This window comes from Hippoglossus hippoglossus, chromosome 9, assembly GCF_009819705.1.
Source record: "Hippoglossus hippoglossus isolate fHipHip1 chromosome 9, fHipHip1.pri, whole genome shotgun sequence".
Lineage (NCBI taxonomy): Eukaryota > Metazoa > Chordata > Actinopteri > Pleuronectiformes > Pleuronectidae > Hippoglossus > Hippoglossus hippoglossus.
Genome location: NC_047159.1, coordinates 7,485,882 through 7,509,046, shown reverse-complemented (window position 1 = coordinate 7,509,046; position 23,165 = coordinate 7,485,882). Strand labels below are relative to the sequence as shown.

Genomic DNA, 23,165 nt, shown 5'->3' with positions numbered 1-23,165 from the left:
AAGTGGTGAATGTCATAATCCAACAGATTTATTAGATTAATAAGTAGAAGCAGATGTTTTGATGATTTTAAGTCAAATATGTGATCGACGTTCATACTTCAAGATTTGGGACAAACCTCTGTCCTTCAACACGTCCATGTAAACCTTGGATAATAAGATGAAGACAGACAGTCAGTCAGTGAGGCTGCTGTGGACCCCCCCCCCCCCCCCCCCCCCCCCACCCCTCATGGCGTCCTGTGACAGCCTCAGCTGGTGGTTAAACTCTGCAGTGTGATTGGCTGAGTGGAGGAGGGGGGAGTTCCCTGTCGGCTCAGCCCGCCCCCCCACCCCCCCCTGCTCTGTGTCCGGGCTCTGGAGGCGAGGGGCCGCTGTCAGTGAGCGGTGCGACCCAGGGAGGAGCGCGGAGAACATGACGAGCAACATCAGGTACAAGAGCCGGATCCCGGTGAAAACAGGTGAGGAAGATGATGGTGAAGAAGATGCAGATGATGGTGTGTTTATCCGTGTTGCATTGACCGCTTCATGTTTCTGTGTCTCTGGGCGTCGCTGCGCATCCCCGCACCTGCACCTCCTTCTCTTCTTCCTCCGATTCCTCCTCTTCCTCCTCATCCATCATAATGGCCAACAGAGGACAACGCGGAGGTAAGAAACGCTCGTGTGCTCATTTTCTGTGTTTTGGGGAAATATACGTGTTTCTTGTGAGGTTTTGTCTGAGATCAGCGTCGCACAGCGTCGCGTCTTCTGCAGCATCATCGGTGGTGTTGACGCTTCTGAGCTGATGTATTCGCGTGTGTTTTTATTCGATGTGCTCGTTTTGTGTGAGAGATGCATGGAGGCTGCTGAGAGCAGCCATGCCACCACAGACTGAGCCCTGGTCTCCACACTGACAGGAGGAGGAGGAGGAGGAAGAGGGGGAGGAGGAGGAAGAGGAGGTTAGATTTCATTTTTAGACGCATATGTGGAGCAGGCCGGCGTCACAGCATCAGCATCCCTCCGCCCCTCCCTCCTTTCCTCACTATCCATCCCTTTCTCATCTCCATCCCTCCTCTCCTCCCTTTCCATCCCTCCTCTCCTTCCTCTCCATCCCTCCCTCCTCTCCATCCTCTCCATCCCTCTTCTCCTCCATTCTTTCCTTTCTCCCCATCCCTCCTCTCCTTCCTCTCCATCCCTCCTCTCCTGCCTCTCCCTCCATCCTCTCATCCTTCTCCTTCTCCTTCTCCATCCCTCCCTCCTCTCCTTCCTCTCCATCCCTCCTCTCTCTCATCCTTCCTCTCCTCCCTCTCATCCCTCCTCTCCATCCCTCCTCTCCTCCCTCCTCTCATCCCTCCTCTCCATCCCTCTTTTCCTCCCTCTCCATCCCTCCTCTCCTTACTCTCCCTCCTTACTCTCCATCCCTCCTCTCCATCCCTCCTCTCCTCCCTCCTCTCATCCCTCCTCTCCATCCCTCTTTTCCTCCCTCTCCATCCCTCCTCTCCTTACTCTCCCTCCTTACTCTCCATCCCTACTCTCCCTCCTTCCTCTCCCTCTTCCTCCATTCTCTCCTTACTCTCCCTCATTCCTCTCCTTTACTCCTCTCCTCCGCTCCCTGACACAAATATTAGCAGTTATCTGTCCTCAAGTTGATCTAATTGTCAACGCTACATCAGCACGACTTCAGCATTATTTCAGTCGTTGCTGTTGGTTGAATCCCTCCTGGTGAAGGTTCAGCAGAAAAACGAAGCTGCCACATGAGCCTTCAGTGGAGGTGATGCTCACTGATGACCCCGGGCCTTCCTCCTCCTCCTCCTCCTCCTCCTCCTCCTCCTGCTCGGTTCATGGTGTCTGGTGACAGTAGATAAGTGGTTGCATGTGGGTTTGTTTAAATGATTCAGTGATTCCTATTATTTTTATCGGCTAATAATTCAACACATTTAAATACAACAATAGATTAAATGTCTATAACCATTGTAGCTCTAAATAATATATAATAGTCAATGTATGAAGTAAATACAAGTACCTGAAAGCAAATGCAATACTTATACCTGCGCTCAGTTATTTTCACCACTGGTATTACAACATGCTTTACAATAAACCTAAATTAAAAAGTTAAACAGCAATAAGAAGCATAAAAAAATCATTACTAGCACACTTTATTTAATTTAATTTAATGTTTTAACTTATTTCATTTTTGTTTCATCCCTTTGTGAAGCATTTTGTTAAGAAAAGTATAGAAGATTTATTATTATTATAATAATATACAATATATATATATATATATTTTCATATTGGTCCAGTATTTACTCTCCTTTGTGCACGTTTTCCATCTCCTCCCACATATAAACTGGTCAGGTTGACTACAAATTAATTTTCTCACACAAATGTACTATTGGACCAAATCCAGGGGCTGAAATCATTGTGGTCACATGCATCATAACCACACACACACACACACACACACACACACACACACACACACACACACACACACACACAGGCACACAAGCTTATGAGTAGATTTGCTGGGAACCTGGATTAGCATGATTCTTGTAGAGTTGTGGTTTGCAGCATTTTGCGCGGAAACAGAAAAAAAGATCTAACATTACAATCAAAGCAAACGGTTCTCTCTTCATATTCATTTTCATCCACGTATAGTGGTTCACTCACGCTCAGTATTCAGATTACTACACAGTTTTCACACCTTGTGGGTTTTGTTGCGCTCGGTGAAACGTTCGTTACTCCCACATACTCCACTGCATCTGACCCGGTTGGACACTTTGAGAAAAATATTTCATATTCTGGACCATCCAGGCAGAGGAGGAGGAGGAGGAGGAGGACTGACTCAATGATTTGATCATAGAGTTAAAGCTGATAATCATTCCTGAATCAATATTCTCACAACGTTCCCAGTCTCTTCTCTTCTCCTCTTCTTCTTTCCACGTTTCCCTCCTCCTCCTTCAAACTCCCATCACTTCATGGGACTTCATTCGCTGTGATTTTGCGTTGCCAGGCAACAGTCTTTTTTTAATCTGTTTTTATCACTTCTCTGATACGAAGGACTGGACGACACCATCTGCCCTACCCACAATCCTGTGTGGTGATTATTCTCGGTGTGTGGGAGGATATTCATGGAATATTTTTCATCACAGAGAAAAATCACAGTTTTATGGACAGTTAGATTGGATATTACATCACCTCGATATAGTGATGCACAGAGGGATCAAACGATGTAGCACCTCGAAAATAACAGCTATAGCACTGTAAGAACATCCTGACCTTTATGACCACATGTAATGACGCTCCGGTATTTCCAGTGTTGCTGCCGTCATCTCAAAAAGTAAACATTAGTTAATAAATGAGTCTCACATGATGAACTGAAAACATTTTTCTGAGCACTTCTCCGCATCAGATTAAGATTAGAATAAAAACACTTAAATCTGTCCTTGATCCTTGTAACAACATATAAAAATGAAAAGTCTCACCATAAAGTCCATTAGTGCTTAGTTTATGAGCCTTTGATCAAATCACGTGAATTTCAGTTTTCCTGAGCTCTTCTCCTTCACGTCAGATTAAGAGTTGAAGCAAAACTGTTCATTCTTGATCTTTGAAACAATCTCAGCACACGGTCCAAGCTGTTCAACTTCACATTTGTTTTTTAAAAATAAGAAATAAACAACTGCTGCCTGGTTGTAGTGTTTTTGTTAGAATGTTATAGTCATATAGGCGTGCAGACCTGATGGCTAATTAGAAAGTGAGACACTCTTTAGTAATCACAGAATCTGTTTATTTGTATTAATCCAAAAGGCACAATGCACATTAATTAACATGCGTCCAACAGATTTAGCCATGTAGATTTTCTCCTGCTTGTTTCTGGCAGTTGTTTCTATTAAAAACATACAAAGACACACAGAAGTACACACACTTATTATGGATACTTAATAAATCAATGATATAACTGTATGACATATGAGAACGTAGACAAAGTCACATGAAAGGTCACAAAAGTACAAATAATTTAAAAAACAGTGTAAAGACAGGAGGTGAATAATATATAAACACAAAATAATTAGTAAAATGAGGAGTAATACAAAGACATAGTCTATAATCACTACTCCAGATGATGACATGTTTGAGTGTCTAATATCATTGTTTAATAAAAATTGTATCTTAATGACTCGGCAGCCAAAAAGTTGCCAGTACAAACTTTTATAAAAGTGTTGGGATCAAATTAAAGGTAATTGATATTTTTCCACCTTATCACACCTTGTTGTCGTCATCGTCACTTCCCAGGATGTCTCGCTGCAGCAGTGAACAGATGTTGAGTCAGACGTATAAAACACATGTGTAACTTCACTTCAGATACACTCACTCCTCCTCTCACTCTTTAAACACACTCTCGCTGCCACAGATGGGACCGCCACCGGCTCCTGGTGAGGACCAGCTGCAGAGCAGGAACAGGCGCGTCTCGGGGGGGATGGGTGGGGTAAGGAAACTGGGGATTTGAGCCCCCTGTGGCTTTGTCTCCTAAACAGAAAGCAGAAAGAGTGAGTGGCCGACCCAAGACGTTTTGATCTTCTTAACTTGAAGTTTTCATTTTTGGGTGGAAATACTGATCCTCATTATGGTGTGAAGTTCGGTTCAAGCTGCAGCCAAAAGCAGGTCCCAGTCACCAGAGGGGTGGTGATCCTCGCAGGCGTATTGCCCAAAAATGTGGAACTATTGTTTCAAATGATCTTATTCTACACTTTGAGAAACTGACACAGTTTGAACACAGTGCGTGACTTGTTCAAATTCAGAGTGAAATTTAAAAAATCACTCTTTTCTGTTGCTGAAGTTTGGAAAAGCAAAAGAAAAGCAACCAATGAGTCTCCAGTGGTAAACAATATTAGTAGTAGAGCCCAATAGAAATAGACAAATAACAATACAGATAAAAATCCATAGATTGTGGCTTCATGGTTCTCATCCATGAGTTTGTCACATCTGTGCCTTTAAACATTTTATTATCCATATGAAAGAGCAAAATGAAGTAAAGAATCACAAAAGACAAAAACTGAGCAAACTAGATGTTCTGATAAAGACTGTGTGATATGGTCCAAATGTCCAGAACAGGCAGGATAGGATTAGATTTAGAAACTGTATTAAACCCCAGAGGGGCAGTAGATTGGTTGGTTTGTTTCAGTCACGTCAGTTCACAGCAAACAACATATAAAACAACATTACTGTGTAGCTCTTGAGCTCACAATTGAAAACAATCAATCAATGAATAGAAACACGTAAAGTGACTTTGAATTTAAGATTGATTCGTCTTCGAAGTCTGGCAATTTTCCTGACATTTTCCAGAGGAGCAGTATGTGAGAACACAAATGTCAGCGTCAGGTTCTCTGGAAACTTTGTGGAACTTTTCCTGCCAGCCTCCAAGTGAAATGTCCAAGGGAGACCCATCTGAGAATAGAGCAGGAAAATGTGACAGATACAAAACTGGTAGAATACAAATATCTCCGGATGAAAAAGAGCTGTCGTACACATAGAAGATGCCAATAAAGACGTCAACGTGGAGCGACAACTGGATTCAGGAGGTTTTAACGATTAGTGCCGGCGCCATGTGGATGTGCTGCAAACAAAAACAATGTGCTTTCTGCAGTGGAATTAATACGTCACGTGCTGCTCCGCCCAGGCTCCGCCCAGGCTCCGCCCCTCGCTTGGTCCTGTTGCTGTGAACATGTCTGAGCCGGAAAATCTCCTGCTGCATTCTACTAATGAGAAAAAAAAATTCCGATCCAATTTTCGCGACATTTTCCAGAGTTCGTGTCTGAAAACGGATCCGGTGTCGTCAAATCCCAAGAAGAGACCAAAACTAACACAGAGTTGGTTCATCTCCTAAAACCATGACGTAATCACTCGACCCAAAGCTCGTTCAAACCTCCTGAAAATGTTAACCTTTCGAAACAGGTCGTAAATATATTGTTTCATTAAAAAAATCTAGATAATTTCCTCTAACAGCTGGCGACTGTACTTTTAAACAAACAGGAGTAAATGGTGCATTTGGCTGAAAACTAACTAACAGTGAAATCGGCTAAAAATAAACTTCAGTGCTCCTGTTTATTGTAACGAAACAACCAGAGCAGCACTGTCGCTGTTTGATGTGTTTTTAGATTAGAGATCTGTGACACAGACCAATAACGAATGGATCAGTTTGTTTGTGATGAGAAAAATCTGTTCCTCTAACTTCCGTCCTCTCGACACACTTTCTTCTGCCTTTTGTCCGACAGACATTTAACTGACTCGTTTGTATCATTCAACATAGAAAAGCCTTGTTGTTCCCACCAGTGTCCGTCGTCTCTGAGTGGGCGGATGCTAAAACTGGCCTCTGATCGCCAAGTGTCCTTCACTGAAGCTATTTTATTGTTGCCTGAGCAATTACATGCTGTCAGATTAGCATGTTTAAGAGCCAAGTGCACGCAGGCCTCTGCATCTCCAAGGAGAGAAAACACAGGGGGGAGGAGGGAGGCCAGAGACTTTGGGTCCATTTATGTTGTTTTGACACCCCCCTCTCCGTCAGTCCCTCCGACCCTCACCCCTCCCATCACCCCTCTACTCTCCTGCCTCACTCACTGTTTGCGATGTGGAGGAAGCGGTCAGGGTTAATGGTGTGAAAGTGCCAGCTGGACGGCAGGGAGATGCAGAGAAGTCGTCGGTAAAGGTCACCGCTCTTCACCGCTCTTCACTGCTGTATCACAGGACGTCTGGCTGCTGCTGCAGAGACTCCACATGATTCTAAACCCACCATTTTATACCACTTGATGATTGATTTTCAAGATCATGTCTCCGTTCTGAGGAAGGGTGGAAAGCAACTGAATACAGATGTTCTTATTTCTCTTGAAGTGGAGAGGATTTGTCATGTACATATTTTTATATTACAGTATTTTAACTTTTCCAACTACCACTAATTCCTCTTTCAGTTTCACTTTTACTCACACCTGTGCTGTGGCTCTTGGGGGGGGGGGGGGACTAAGGGTCAGTAGGTCTGTGATCGTCAGCCGAGAACAAAATATTCCAGCAACTTTTAGACATTTATGTTCACTTCAGGATAAATTGTAATAACTTCAAATCTCTTATTAACCTTTTGTCTCTCTCCATCATCAGGGTAAATTTTGGAGGATTATGACCAAATATCTGCAAAACTAATGATACTCTGACCAGCTTTAGCTTTAGCTACACTTTGTGTTTAGTTATTTAGCAAATGCTACAATTTTGACACACTAATCTATGATGGTGGAAATGGTCTGTACAGCTAAAGTAAATGTAATGTGTTTGGCGACATGTTTTTTTGTTTTGTACCAAGCACATAACGGTCACAGCAGAGTGTAAGTTTCACACCCACAGTCACTTGGTCTGTGGTTTCCACGATGGAAGCAGCAGGTTTGAAAATATTGTCGTCGTTTTACTGCAAATAGATTATGATATTTTCTGTCACAGTTTAGTTGTACAGGAACTTAATTAGAAGGAGACAGGTTTAGAACATAAAGCCCTCAACATGAAGATGTCAGCTGTAGAATCATGTTGATATGAGCATTTAGCTCAAAGTCATAATGAATATAATTCACTTACAGTTAATTTAGTTAGATTTTTGAAACATTTTCATTCAGGAGGCCCCGATTACAGAGACAAGAAGATACCTCATTCTTTCACATTTTCTAATTTGTAAGGAAATAAAACCCTGGACAGATCACCAGTGCATTGCTGTACCGACATAAAGAGACCAACAACCTTTCACGCTCACATTTTGCGAGAAATTTAGTCGCCAATTATCATAAGCCCAGTCTGCATGTCTGTGGACCTGGAGGAAACCCCCACAGACACGGGGAGAACATACAAACTCCACACAGAAAGGATTTAAACCCACAACCTTTCTTGCTGTGAGGCGGCAGAACTAACCGTTGCACCACTGTGCTGCCTCAGCCTACGTTATCTTGTACACACATGTTCAGCAGTGGACCAGTCAGTTGATCCGACAGAAACCTGAACCCGGCGTGTTTGTCTGAGACTGTTTAGTGTGAACAAGCTGGACTGTCAGATGTGTGATTCTTCTCATGCTGAGTTTAGATTTTTAAATTCTCTTTCGCCCGTCCTCTGTGTTTGGGTTGTGGTGTCTTGAAACTGTTTGGCAGTGAGGAGTGATGTGTCCGCTGCTGGACCAGAGTCATTTGGATATTGTCCTGTATAGTGTGTGTGTGTCTGTGTCTGTGTGTGTGTTTGTGTGTGTGTTTAGCCTGGCGGTGAAGTCGACCGCTGTGGCCTTTTGAGAGTTGCTTCCTTTAAGGCCGCAGCTTTGTAAGAAGTGAGAGGAAGAAGCTGAGCGCTGCCTGCTGCCCGAGTGGCTGATCTCTGGATCTGTGCCTCTGCAGAACTGACAAACAAACACAGAGAGAAGCGCAGACTCAGTCACATAGTGAAGAACGGAGTTTGAAGATGCTTTTAAAGTCGCCCACACATACAGCAGCTTGTGTTTCCAGTCATTAGTCCTGACTCATGGTTCCTCCTCGATGTCTCTTTGCACCTGCTGTTCTACATCCGACACTCTCTCTGTTTGATCAGCTGGAAACGAGCAGAGAGGTGAAGCCGACCTGCAACTTTGAAGCTCTTTATACAGATGTTTGGGCAGTGAAAGCCTCAGAGTGCATTGATATTTCATGAGTTTGACCATAATTGTGTTCACAAATCAAGAGGGAAGGACATACTATAGTATTTAATTATTCCAAATCTCTTCTGGTACATTAACATTTCCCCCATTCATCCTTTTCCTTCGTTTTGGCATCACTTTCATTCATCTCCGTGTGGGTTTGAACAAAATAACTTAAAAGCTCCCTGATGGATTCCCACTAAACTTGTTATAGGAACATTACTTGGGAGGGCGTCTCCAGGCAATTCATATTTGGAGCTGATTGGTCAAAGGTCAAGGTCAAGGTCAACAATATGGTCTGAAAAGCACATTTTCCAAGATATCTCTGCAAATGATTGGACCAGAGAGACGATCTAGAGCTTTTATGGATCAGAAAGCGATTCCCCATCATAATATATCACATGACGTCATGAAGAAGTCACAAAGAAGTCACAAAATGACATCATACACAGTTTAAAAAAGACATTTTCTGAGGGATCTCTGCCTCCTATAGGATTATATAGACACGACCTGAATCTTATATAGACCGTAAAATGATTCATGATGATATGGAAGGAATTACGTCATCACAAAGCGAGAAAATTACATCACACACTGTAGTAATGCATCAACTTCTGCGACCAATAAGATTGTATGAATGGATGAATCATGATGACGTCATCGTAAAATGGCCTCATTACAATATGATAGCTTGCATCCCTTCTTTAGGTTACATATACGTCCCCTAACCCTCTGATGCTGTTCATTGAACATAATGATCTCATTAGACTTGCAGATTATATTTAGTGCATCTGTGTGTGTGTGTGTGTGTGTTTGTGTGCGTGTGTTTGCATGTGTGTGTGTGTGAATAGACAGCTGGCCACAGAGAGGTGCTGGAGGTGGGGGTTTAGTCGGGGGTCTATTGTAATACCATTTCATGGCATCTGTTCCCTTTTGCAATTCAGATTGACCCTCCCACCCCCCCCTCCACATACACCAACTCACTCTTTCATCACCTCAGCTCTTCTTCTATCATCAGCCTCACTGTCATGGCTGAGAAGAGCTCAAGTGTTTCTTCCCCAAATCATGAACTTTTTTAAAATCCGAGTTGAGTCCTCTGTCTCCCTCCTGTGGAGTGACGTGGGGACGTTTGCATCCTGTACGTGGCATCACCGCGGGGTGTTGCCTAGCTGAGGAGCAGGAAAGAGGGGGAAAAAAAACAGCTTCAGCTTCTTCTATTTCAAAGAGCATTTAAGCTCTGCTGCCCACATCATGTATGAGGCGGACACACCCACGTACACACACACACACACACTCACACACACAAACCACCATCACATCTGGAAGTTATCAAGTTCAACCTCTGCCATGACATGTACCTCATTCACCTCTACACACACACACACACACACACACACACACACACACACACACACACACACACACTGAGAGTAACCAGAGTAGACAACATGGTGGCTGATTTCCTTTGCATCATTTTCATCAAAGTCTCGAGCTGGGCTTTCTAAACTTTAAGTGAAATGACATCATAGATATCCGCTATAAGAATTTTAATGACCCAACAAAACTGATTCACGTGCTGTAAGTTATAGTAAATGTGTTAAAAATGTTGAACTATTACTTTTGATAAAGGTTATTCCTGACGTGATCAAAATAAAACAACAGTTAACTGTGTTGTTGAATGGGTTTATATAGAGAAATATTAGTTTCAAAATAAAGCATAAATAAAAACCAGCATGCTGATTAAAGCTTTATATATGTTTTAAATTTGTTCAAAAGTAGAATAAGCGTATCTTGGTCATCTGGAGGAAAAATATTGGAAAAGAAATGAACTGGAAATGAAAAGAAAAACAACCGTGGCTCATTTTTGAGGTTCTCAAAACGAATAATACACATAATACATTATAAATCAAGACACGAATCATTTAAGTAAAACCAAAAGTTAGGAGACACAAACACTTTTCAATACAACACATGTGACACGAGAATATGAAGCTCAGGTGAGGACGCGTGGACAAACACTCACAGCCGTCACCAAACATATTGACATGTTAGTTCACTTGATAACCTGATTATCTCACTGCTCAGGCCTGTTCCTGCAGCTTTTGTGTCTTTATCTGCTGCGACTTTGTCACAGTCAAGTTCAAACCAGCTCTTCTATTGTTTCATATCTTTTAAAAGTGAATTCCACACTTTCTGTCCGTCCGTCTGCTCCTCCTCGTTACCGTGGTCACTTCACTCAGCGCAGACTTTTATTTTTCAACTGTCGCAGCTGGGGGAGGGAGCACAGGCCGAATGAATGAGTTTCTTTTAGACTTTCGTTGCTTCCATCCCTGCCCCGTTTCCTCCCTCAAATTGCCACCTCTCTCTCGTACTCCCTCTCTCCGCGTTTCCCTCCCTCTCAGACAGAATTCCTCTGTACCTGTCTGGACAGGGAGAGTCGGAGCGCCACAGGGCAAAGGAAAGAAAGGGATCGGAGAAAGGAGGAGGGAAGGCAGGGGAAAGGAAAAGAAAAGGGAATCCAGAGAGAGACAGAGAGAGAGTAAGAGGAACAACGGGGTCCGATTTAAAGAGCACAAACAGGAAAGAGGTGCATCAGAGACATTTGAGGAACAGAGAGAAAGTGACAGACGAGTTTATAAGCTTGTATAGTCTTTGCTGCATCCTGTTTCCTGCTGGGTTTATTTTTTTGACTTTCTGAGACCCGTGGCTATTTTGGTCCGTCAGTGTCGGAGCGGTTTGGGATGGATGCCATCATGCTGCAGGAAAAACTGGTGGAACGGCTGCTGTGCCCACGAGTGAGAACGGCCAGACAGAAGGTAAAGGTTTGGATTCGTCGGAGGAGATAAATGCAGGATAAACAAAAAAAGAAGATCTTTCAGAATACACTGAAATATAAAGTCTCAGAGTTCAGGATTAGTTTCGGAAATGCAGAAACAAGAAGTCCTCACACCTGTAAACTCACTGTCAGCATCTTTCTACTGACATTCTGGCTTTTCTCTGGACGTCTCTGAGTTCAGTTTACTCTTGGGAAATTTCTGCAGGGTGACAGATTCACTGCTGGGATAATTGAATGCTCTATTTTTATGATTACGCACTGATTTATATGCAGCATTCCTCATTCTCACTCAGTTGGCTGTTTGAGCAAGTGTGTATGATTGCACCATCTGAGTGTGTGTGTCTGTGTGTGTGTGTGTGGGTGCGTGTGTGGGGGTTTTTATGAAAGCGATCCTCACACGAGGGGGCTGTCGGAAATGCCTGTGACAAGTTATGACAGCGTATATGGATTCTGACTGCGTGTTGGACCCGTGTGTTTGCAAAGTTTAAAAAAGAGCTTTTCAGTTCTGTTGAATGCAGCTTCTGTGTTGTGTGTGTATGTGTGTGTTTGTGTGTTTGTGTGTGTGCACTCGGTGGGGGCCTCCAGTGTGTATTTCTATCTCCACTTGTCAGCACTGCGGGGTAAAGATGACGTTCTGCCAGATGCGGCAGTGAGACCCTGCAGGACTGAGAGCTACTGTCCGACACAGTGAGAGCCTGGCATCCTGTGGTTCCCTTTGTGAGAGACTTAGTGGAAAATCTGAGACGCTGGTTATTCTCAGCTGGGAAGAGGAGGAATGCTGCTGTTCACGTGTTTTTCCACGCAGTTGTAGATTTTCTGTATTTTAAAGGCTGTTGTGGTCATTTTTAAAGCATCAGCCGGAGCCAGATTCATGTTGTCTCCACATTAAAACGGTTATTTGGCGTCTGCGTCTATTTTTAAACTGCTGACTTTTGATGTTTTATTGTAGAGCTGAAACAATGAGTCGATTCTCCACTTAGTCAAATTACCTAATAACTTCTTATAACTCTTTTAACAAGAAGACCAAATAATCCCATGTTGTTGTTTCTCAAACGTGAGCATGTTGTGCAGTGGTGGAAGAAGTAGAGTAGAAATACTCTGATACAAGAAGTCCTGCTTTCAAACAATTGCAAAACGTTTATTATTGGTTTTGAACTGGTCGTGAAAGAAAAAGAGAAATTTAGAGACAGTAATTTAAGGTTGCAGTTGATTATTTTTCCTATTGATGGAATAATATTTTTTTCCTAAAGCCTAAAGTGAAGTCCTCCTATGAAGCTGTAACCAGAGAATGATTTGCCTTTTTCTGCTTGAGAAAATATTGGGAAAAAGAATTTATCAAAATAGCTGCCAGTTACTTTCCTGTGTGATCCACTCGTTGTTTCAGCTCAACAGCAGCTGTCAAGTGAACTGATTGAAACATCACTGATTCTTTCACAAAGTATTTTTTTACTGAAACTAAAAACCTTCTCCTTCCTCTTCTGTGTCTTTTGTTTCCGTCTCAGGAGAAACAGTATGTGGGTTTTGCAACTTTGCCCAATCAAGTCCACAGGAAGTCGGTGAAGAAAGGCTTCGACTTCACACTGATGGTGGCAGGTCAGTCTGGAGCTGAACGAGCGAACGTGACAGAAAACGAGTGTTTCTCCTGTAAACATTGGTGGACAAGATTTTAGAAAAACAATATAATTCAGCTGCACCGCGAGCTGCAGCCTCTGAAAAGACCAATGAGGTTAAATCAACACATCTTTAACCAGAATGAGTCTCAGTACAGCACATACTTCACATACCTCCACCAAGGCCCAACAGTCCCCTTAAATTAAATCAAGCTGCACTAACTTAGACACACTCGTAGATATCGGTCCCCTGAATATAACAGATTTTGTTTAATCAAGATTGTTGAATTATTCTCTGTGAGATCAGTCAAATGTTTTTGGGAAATTCTTTTGTTGTTGTGTTCCTGTAATCTTGCTTCCAAACAAACATTCAAAACAAACAAACAGGGGTGAAAACATAGCGTCCTTGGTGGAAAAATAAAACAGCTTCAATACAAACTGATGGATTTATACAGGAACATAAGGTTAATTTTCTATCACTACAAATAGTTCATTTGTATCTGATATACACACATTATATTTGTGTGTCTGTGTGTTGCAGGAGAGTCTGGAATGGGTAAATCCACCCTGGTCAACAGCCTGTTCCTCACAGACCTCTACAAAGACAGGAAGTTACTGAACGCTGAGGGTGAGTCTTCCTGCTCTTTATCGTCTCACTCTGATGTCTGTTATTTTGGTTTTTCACATCAACGTCTGACCTACATCTGCAGCGACAAAATCTATTTTTGTACATTTGTACTTTATTAACTGGCGATGTGTACCGCTGGTGATATTTAAGATTTTTGTTGTATATGAGAAAAAACTGATAAATCTCTATACAAGATTGTCCTCTATATACTGTTAAAAACACATGTGGGTGACGTATCCATTATAAACATCTAAAGATCTAGAGCTAATTTCAGACCAGTTATTTATTAAATCAGAGCACAGAATGAAAACTTAGCTTGTAAAGATTTTATTCATGTGATGCAAGGAAAAATCTGCCAATCCTTCATGAATGTAGGTGTACGTTTGTTTTAATCATATCCTTGTATTTATGGGTTAGGGTTAGGGTTTACAAAAGATGTATGTGTGTTTCATGTCTTTCATGTTGTTGCTGATATTCATGCAGTTTAAAGTTTACTCAGTCATTTTTTGTCAAATATTTCTGATATCCTCATATTTCTTATATTATTTACTCCTAAATTTGAAATATAATCCCACACTTCCCAGTATTCATGAGAATAACAGGTCAGATGTGTAAACTTTATTGGACATTAGCTGAACATAATAACTAGTGTGTTGTGTTGTGTGTGTTGTTGTGCAACCTGGGTGAACATGTAATAACAGGTTTGAACCTATGAACAGTTGGTGCAGCGTCCTCTAGAGCTGCAAATGTGTATTAATCCATCATTAAAAATTGTCCCCATCACATGCACTAATTAGTGCTGTTAAAGTCATTTTTAGTAAAAACCTGTTTTCATGGGATTTGTTTATAAAAATCAAGCAATATCAAGAGCTTTATCCTTTTAAACAGCTTTTTAATAAGTTGCATAATGATAATCAATCATGCCACCATTGCTTAATGAATAGAAAAACCATCAAAATCCTCCATCCATTATCATCCTTCATCTGTTGTATCCCCTCATTCCCTCCCTGTCACTCACTCACTAACTCTGTGACTCCTTCTCCGTGTCAATGCTTTTCAGAGCGAATCAACCAAACAGTGGAGATCATCAAGCACACGGTCGACATCGAGGAGAAAGGAGTCAAGCTCAAGCTGACCATCGTAGACACGCCGGGGTTCGGAGACGCCGTCAACAACAACGAGTGGTGAGCCTGAGGATCTGCTGTGTCTGACTCAGCCTGAACTCACAGTGTCTTGAGGAGCTGCTAATGTCGTCTGTTTCTGTGTGTGTGTGTGTGTGTGTGTGTGTGTGTGTGTGTGTGTGTGTGTGTGTGTGTGTGTGTCATAGCTGGAAGCCGATCACAGACTACATAGATCAGCAGTTTGAGCAATACTTCAGGGATGAGAGTGGACTGAACAGAAAGAACATCCAGGACAACAGGGTCCACTGCTGCCTCTACTTCATCCCTCCATTTGGGCACGGGTAATAAAACACACACACACACACACACACACACACACACACACACACACACACACACACACACACACACACACACACACACACACACACACACACACACACACACACACACACACAAACACACACACACTGAGGCACCTTTTCTGACTCATGAAGTCAACGATTAAAACAGTATTGAACTTCTCTCCACAGGCTGCGTCCGGTCGATGTTGAGTTCATGAAGGCGCTGCATGAAAAAGTCAACATAATTCCACTCATTGCAAAAGCTGACTGCCTCACGCCCAACGAGATAAAGAAGCTCAAAGACAGAGTGAGTCACGGATCTGTAGATCTGCAGCTCCGCAGAGAATTCAAGATGTTTGCAGTGTGTTTTATTATTCACTGTATAACACTGTGTGTGTGTGTGTGTGTGTGTGTGTGTGTGTGTGTGTGTGTGTGTGTGTGTGTGTGTGTGTGTGTGTGTGTGTGTGTGTGTGTGTGTAGATACGAGAGGAAATAGACAAGTTCGGGATCAAAGTGTACCAGTTCCCTGAATGTGACTCCGACGAGGATGAAGAGTTTAAACAACTTGACAAAGAGCTGAAGGTGAGTCGGACACTTCTATTAGGAAATTCACTGATTCACTGTGAATGGAAATATCTGAATGTTCTCGACAGATTGTGAATCTAAGTAAATAAAAGTAGGAGAACAAACAATAATTTGCATTGATAATTCATTTGACATATTTGCCAGTCTTTTTATTCAGTTTTAATCCCTGTTTTATATTTTCTCTAACATATTAAATGATTATACATTCAGCTTGATTAAAGGATTAAAGAAAACAATGAGATGCAATGGAAAGCTTAAAAAAAAGTAGTAGTATGTGAACCTAGATGATTTCTGATTTTCTTATTCCTACCACATGCAGATAGTTTCAGTTTCAGGTAGAGAGATTGTAAAATAAGATCTAAATTTCACACCTAGTTTAGTTTTTGTTTCCTCACGTTGTGAAAACCTGAACAGGAACGTGTTTGTGCTGAAACAATGTCCTCGTTTCACAGGATAATCCACCGGCTTCGCTGTGAGCCACTTTCACAGGGAATTAACTTTTGAATGCAGCTGTAGTATGAAAGCTGTTCAGTGAGGTCTGTGGATTATCCAGACTAAACGCTTCAGTCTGTTTCACCTGTTTCTGAACTTTTGCAGAAGTTCAGGAGTTTACATGTGTTCTGAATGGCCTCATACCGCTGATTGCCCTATTGTGTTCTGATGAACATAATGAAAAGTCTGAAATGAAGGGGTAGTTTTGTGAAGATATGAATTTAAATCTTGACAAATGCTGCTTATTTTGATTCTGCTGTCGGAAAGAGGGTGTCGGAAACTGACCGGCACATTTTCTTGAAACACACTGAAGAGACTTTCACTGGGAAACTATAGAAAGATGAGTTGAGTGAGGTTTTAAATCTCAAAACCTGGATTAATAAAACTAGATTTGTCTACATGGCAAGAGACAAAGTCAATAAGATTAAGTGTCTTTTTTTAATTTGGGTGAACTGACCCTTTAATATTTGCTCTCTTAAATTGAAGCGTAGCTGCAGCTCAGAGGTGATGAACGCAGGCCAAGGCTTGTGATATGAATCCTCTGATCAGCCGGGAAGATCAGATCAGATCAGATCTTTTACGTGTCTCAACAGTTACAGTCAGGTTCATCTCGAGCTGCTCAGCGTTTCTCATGTGAATGTGTGTAACTGTGAATGTGTATCAGGGCTCAGTTTGCTCAGTCAGCTTCCTCTGGGCAGACAGCAGTTAACGCTGCCCTCGTGTGTGTGTGTTGCAGGAGTGCACCCCCTTCGCTGTGATCGGCAGCAACACGGTGGTGGAGGCTCGGGGGCAGAGGGTCAGAGGACGACTGTACCCCTGGGGCATCGTAGAAGGTACGATGATCTTCGTGTTTCCTCTCCCGTCAGCCTGAGCATGAGTCCGACACAGTTTGTGTGTGTGAAACTGAATCTTTGTCTTTTGTGTCTTTCAGTGGAGAACCAGTCGCACTGTGACTTTGTGAAACTGAGGAACATGCTGATTCGCTCGCACATGCACGACCTGAAAGACGTGACCTGTGACGTCCACTATGAAAACTACAGAGCACAGTGCATACAGGAGATGACCAGGTACGTGTGTGAGGGAACACTGATGGAGTTTTGTAAACATAAACCGCTGATGTTGCTGATGTCGTCGCTACAGATGTCAGATCAGATTTGTCTCGTTGACACCTCCTCCGTTTCCTCCTCTTCTCTCAGTAAACTGGCTCAGGACAACCGAATGGAGAGTCCCATCCCCATCCTGCCTCTGTCCACTCCAGATGTGGAAACTGAGAAACTCATCAAAATGAAAGACGAGGAGGTACGAAGCATCATTTGCTGCTTCAACAGACGATGAATGACCATTGTTTTTATATCTGATACCACTGACAAACCCTGAATGTATCAAGGTTTAAATCTTTGCCTCAATCTCTGCACTTTTATACATCTTCTCTTTAATCTTTACAAACCTTGATAAGTTTTACCTTCAAGCTCCAAGTCCTCTGTCAGTCTTTCCCGGAGAATTGTTTAATCAAACAAAAAACAAATCCTTAGATGCATAGAGAGGAAAAACACGAGGTGCTCAGAAATGCAAAAGCAGCAAGCAGAAACGATTCAAAACAATAACTCAACACTTTTATTGTAGAAAAACAAGCTGTGTAACCTAAAACCTTTGCAAAAATTGGTCATCATGAACTTAGCAAGCATGATTTGACACTTTATCATTCCTGGTTTGGAGAAAAATGTCACCATGGCATCATCATGTGGAAACTTTGCCACTAGATATTTCGTTAGTGTTATTTAGGGATTCAAGAATATAGAGCAACAAACCAGCAGGGAGGAGTAGGATATTCGGATCCGTGCCAACATTTTATGGGATCTTTTTGGCCCATGTCCCATCCCACAACGTTTTGCGTTTTCTTCTTAAGTAATCACATAAAGCATGAAACATCTTCTCATGAGCAAAGAGCTGCCTCATCAGCCACGTGCATAAACCAACATAACAGGAAATCCCACATTTTCCTAAATGTTTAATCTGTTTATGTGTGAAACCAGTGAGAATTTTAAATGCATGAGTTGAACCGTCCAAACCTTCCTCTCCGCCTGCAGCTGAAGAGGATGCAGGAGATGCTGAACAAGATGCAGCAGCAGATGCACGACAAAGACCAGTGACATCTCCCAGAGCAGAGCTGTGCTGTAGCGCCACCTGCTGTTTCCCCCCCCCCCCTGAACGACAGTGAGAGACACCTCCAGACAAGGGAGCGATGGACGTCAAGTGTCAGTGGCAACTCTGGTTGTACATTTATCTTCAGTTTGGTGCTTTGTATAGTTTGTTTGCCCGGAGACTTGTTTCATCAGAGTTGTATTTTTTATTTTTTTTTGTCTTCTCTGAAAGTATTTGTTTGAGACCCCCCTCCCCCCCCCCGCCCTCCACCTTCTGTGGTTAAACAGTCTTAACATATATAATATTAATGTGTAATTTAAATTACTAGTCAGTGTATCTAATTTATAAATGCAATGCTAGACCTTTTTCAATATTCTGTCAGGGTATGAACATGTGTGACATAAGATGTTTTGTAAAGAAATTTAGGTTGTTGGTCTTGAACCTGGATATTGTTTTTTATTATGTGTTTGTGTGTGTGTGTGTGTGTGTGTGTGTGTGTGTGTGTGTGTGTGTGTGTGTGTGTGTGTGTGTGTGTGTGTGTGTGTTGGCGTGAGCGAGTGTGTGTATTTCATGAAATTTCCTTAGACAACACCAGGTATCCATCCATAAATCTCCCATTTGTTTGACAGCTGAGGTACAACAGTGACTTTACTTTTTATTAAGATGTTTATTTCCTCTCTGATCCTCATTAATATCTTCATGTAACCTTTTTTTTTTTCTAACATATGGCAAGTCAAAAAAATCCTCCTCCAGCATTTTTTTTACGTGTGCTGGTGGAGCTGAAAATGCACTTATTGCCAGTGGCTAACTGTGAATGGAGAGCCTTTGACGTAATGAGAGGGTTGGTACATGTGCGAGCATGCTGCCGTTACTCGTATCCGCTGAATGCTGTGGACCTATTTTTACTGCTTTATAGCCAATGCCCCTGTGCTTGTATTAAAATGCATCATGACCCACAGTTTGCTACTGTGCTACGATGAGGTGTTGAAAATAACGACGAGCAAATGCTGTGTTTACGCTTCTGTTTTAATAATTCTGCCCTCGTCAGTGAAGGTGTGTATCCTATGATTGCTTGAGTGTGTGTGTGTGTGTGTGTGTGTGTGTGTGTGTGTGTGTGTGTGTGTGTGTGTGCGACCGTGTGTGTGTGTTGACTCTGCTGATGCTGAGACACAGAACATATTTTGCCTGAAGGCTCTGAGCTCAGCCTGTGCCCCTCTTATATAAAGGTGTGACAAATAAACCCTTGTTTCTCGTCAGTCCGGCTCCGCTGCCTCTGTCAGTCCGAAGTCCCAGAGAAGAACGCAGCTCAGCATCCTCTGTCACTTCCGGAGTCCGAGCAGCTCGGGGCTGGAGCCGCTGCATGGACATTATCTGCTGATTCATGTTTATCTCCTGCAGACATTCTTCCTCTGCACGGCACACGACATCTTCTCCCTGTCAGTCAGAGGAGACACACGTAACGTTAGTATATGAGCAGTGGTGGGAAGTAACAAAGTACAAATTCAGGGTACTTGTACTTCTCTTGAGTGCTTGTAGATTTTTGCTGATACAGATAATTAATACAAACAAATAAATTATAATGTATTATTACAGTTTAGGCAGTTTTAAATGATCTCCATTTACACATGAAGGCATCAATGATCATAATACAATGATATCATTCTGGAACTAATCTGCATAATGAGTATTTTTACTGCTATTACTATTTCTGCTATTATTAAATTAAATATCTGAGTAGGAGTAGACGTTTTGCATTCAAACTTTTACTATAGTAACTAAAGTTGACAAATAAATGTAGCTGAGTAAAAATAACAGCACTGTGGTCAAGCACTTAAATACAGTTCCGCACATCTGTGTACATTCATATTCATTCATATTTGACAGTGGTCTTTATCAGTGAGTGCCAGCCGGCAGAAACACACACACACACACACACACACACACACACACACACACACACACACACACAGCTCTCAGAGCGTCAGTCAGAAACACAGTCTCTCTCTCCTGAAGACGCGCAGCACTGAAGGTAATTCATTCTCTTTATTGAGACTTTTCTGTTCTGTAACTTCCATTAACATTCATTATGTTATTTACATTAAATCTAAATATATCTAAATATAAATTGGTGTGCAGACTACATGCTATTGACAAGTGAAGGAAAGTGAAAGAGAGTTTTCATGGTGTCAGTTTACTGCACCAACAAAATATGTTGTATGAGGCAGTTGTCTACGCTATGTGAATGCACAAACTACTTCTATGTTAATTTCGTAAACATCACATCTAGTATCACATATTTATTTGTATAAAATCTGTGTGGAAGTTGCCATAGAAATATTTTACTTTATGACATATTACCCAAACAATGTGTACTCATATACAAGGCTGGTAATGTAGTTGTACATTTTTTAATATATAGACCAGAACAATAAAAAAACTGTACACATTCTAACACACCACATTTACAGTGTAAATTAACACTTAACTACCTCAACACCACAAAGTTCAGACACACAACTTACTACAGAGCTGAATCAACACCTCTCAGACATCCTGATAAATAAAGATACGTAAGCATTCCTGTCTATATTCTTGTAGACAGCTCTTGTAAACCATTTGATTTCATTTATAATATAATGTTTTATTAATGTTAATGACGTATTAGTTATCATCATGAAATTTATCAGTGTTTAAAGAAAGCAGATACTTTTACAATATTTATTTTTACTTGCATGGCAGTTGTCAGTTTGGAATAAAGGGATTTATCTATGTTTATGGGCGTGTTTTAAAAACTTTAAATGTTTAAAGTTTATTTTTTCCTGTAAGAGTTGAGTGACCTTTTGTTTGGAGGCTCAAATTGAACCAGACAGTAAATTGTGCGAGTGTCTGTATTATTTCGTTTTCCTACAAATTAATATGGTGTGTGCCAAAATTCCTCTCCTCTCCTCTCCTCTCCTCTCCTCTCCTCTCCTCTCCTCTCCTCTCCTCTCCTCTCCAGCATGACGGGGCTCCTGCTCCTGTGTCTGCTCGTCCTGTGTCAAGGTCAGAGGTCATCAGCCTGCCCTCACCTCTGCTCCTGTCACGGTGGTCTGGTGAACTGCAGCAGCAGGTCTCTCACCTCCTCCTCGCTGCCCACCAGTTTCCCTGCTGGGACCACCTCCCTCCGTCTCCACACCAACCTGCTGACCACGCTCCCTAACGGCCTCCTGGACAACTTGAGCTCCCTCCGCTCTGTCTCCCTTCATGGTAACCCCTGGGTGTGTGACTGTGGCGTCCTCTACCTGCGAGCCTGGCTGCTGCGTCAGCCCGCCAGCACATCCCACCTGGGCGTCAACTGCAGCTCCCCTCCCAGTTTGAGAGGGCGACTGGTGGTGTATTTAACTGAGGAGGAGGTGCTGGAGTCCTGCCACTACTGGTACTGTGACCTGGCTTGGGCCTCCCAGGTGTGTCTGTTTGTGTTTGTGGTGGTGCAGGTGATTCTGCTCGTGGCCCTCATCGTGTTCCTGAGGAGATTCGAGAGGTTGTCCAAAGAGGCGAGGAGAACCAAAGAGGAGAGCTTCACAGCCGGGGAGGATCCGAGGGAGAACGAGTACTCACTTATGAAGGACAGCAGCATCTGAGCATGTTGACATGCACAACTTCCCTTCTTTTTTTCAGTCTTATCGTTTTTCCTCCGAGTGTTATCATGTGGGGAAAACGCTTCCTGTCTTCATGTGAAATATTCGTCTTATCATATACATAATGATATCAAGAATAATATTTGGTGAATAAAATGTTAAATATGTAGTGAGTGGTACATTTAACACTTCTTCTTCTGTAGTGAACAAACTATGTAATGACATGTCTAACTCATCATACATATTTAACATTTGAGAACTTCATTTTTGTCATTAACCAGTCAAAAATATTCTTTAACAGCTGATAATCGTATTACTGGGATTGTAGTCACGTCAATTTGAATGCAATTATACAGTCATGCCTCTCCTCTCTGTGACATGCATTTAACATGTTTAAGGCAACATAGTAAATTTAGACATGTACAGTAAAGTCTATACATTTGAACTCATTTCACTCACTTCCATTAATATATTTGAATTCAGATGTGAAATACGCAATACCACATGTTAAGGCCACACAATGATCACACAAAGAAACAACACTGAAACTTTCTACCTGAACCAAAACCCACGTGTTTGAATGATCAGATTTCGGTTTTCTTTCTTCATAGGATGTCTCGGGTTAAATTACTTTTTTTCTGTGCTCCTACTCAAGACTTTCAGTTGCTTTATTAATGGATGTAAGAGGAATTCAAATAATAATTTAAGCTTGAATAAGAGATGGTTATGTCAATTTTATGTTTTTCTGACGGCCCTGTATTTTATTTCAGATCTAGTCATTTGCAATTTTCTATTAATCTTTTGTGTAATTTCTTCATCATAAAAATATCAACTTATATTGACTGTACCATGTTTAGACGTTTCCCACTTATAATATTACATATTTGAATTCGAAACTGTTTTCTAATTGATTTCATTGCATTATGGACTAAATCAATAAAGATATTTAACAGAAAATAAAATGGATTCTTTTGTTTCATCTAAATCAAATGTATATATTTGCTGGTCGGCTGATATTTTCATTCTACATGTGCTACATTGTTATTTCCAACACATAAATACACACTAATCCATAAATTCTATATTAATTATGATTATGATGATTAAAAACCACAAAACCAATCTGTCACGTAG

General features: G+C 41.8%; 2 protein-coding genes across 4 annotated transcripts; both read left to right on the top strand.

Annotated features, from left to right (window-relative positions):
* Positions 1-312: 312 nt before the first annotated feature.
* On the top strand, positions 313-18,915 carry sept5a (septin 5a). Of its 3 annotated transcripts, none has more exons than XM_034594964.1 (12): positions 313-455; positions 629-642; positions 12,995-13,085; positions 13,644-13,730; positions 14,791-14,914; positions 15,058-15,192; positions 15,385-15,502; positions 15,676-15,777; positions 17,009-17,105; positions 17,204-17,339; positions 17,469-17,571; positions 18,360-18,914. In XM_034594964.1, the coding sequence occupies exons 1-12, from the start codon at positions 410-412 to the stop codon at positions 18,420-18,422; spliced, it is 1,116 nt and encodes a 371-aa protein (XP_034450855.1). In that variant the 5' UTR covers positions 313-409; the 3' UTR covers positions 18,423-18,914. The 3 variants fall into 3 exon arrangements, with proteins under 3 accessions (XP_034450855.1, XP_034450856.1, XP_034450853.1); XM_034594965.1 differs by having other exon boundaries at positions 341-450; positions 624-642; positions 18,360-18,915; XM_034594962.1 differs by lacking the exons at positions 313-455; positions 629-642 and adding an exon at positions 10,967-11,472 and having other exon boundaries at positions 18,360-18,915.
* Positions 18,916-20,286: 1,371 nt separating this feature from the next.
* On the top strand, positions 20,287-22,993 carry gp1bb (glycoprotein Ib platelet subunit beta). Its single transcript, XM_034594967.1, has 2 exons — positions 20,287-20,443; positions 21,413-22,993. Exon 2 carries the CDS (start codon positions 21,414-21,416, stop codon positions 22,032-22,034), a length of 621 nt encoding a protein of 206 aa, XP_034450858.1. The 5' UTR covers positions 20,287-20,443; position 21,413; the 3' UTR covers positions 22,035-22,993.
* Positions 22,994-23,165: the final 172 nt, after the last annotated feature.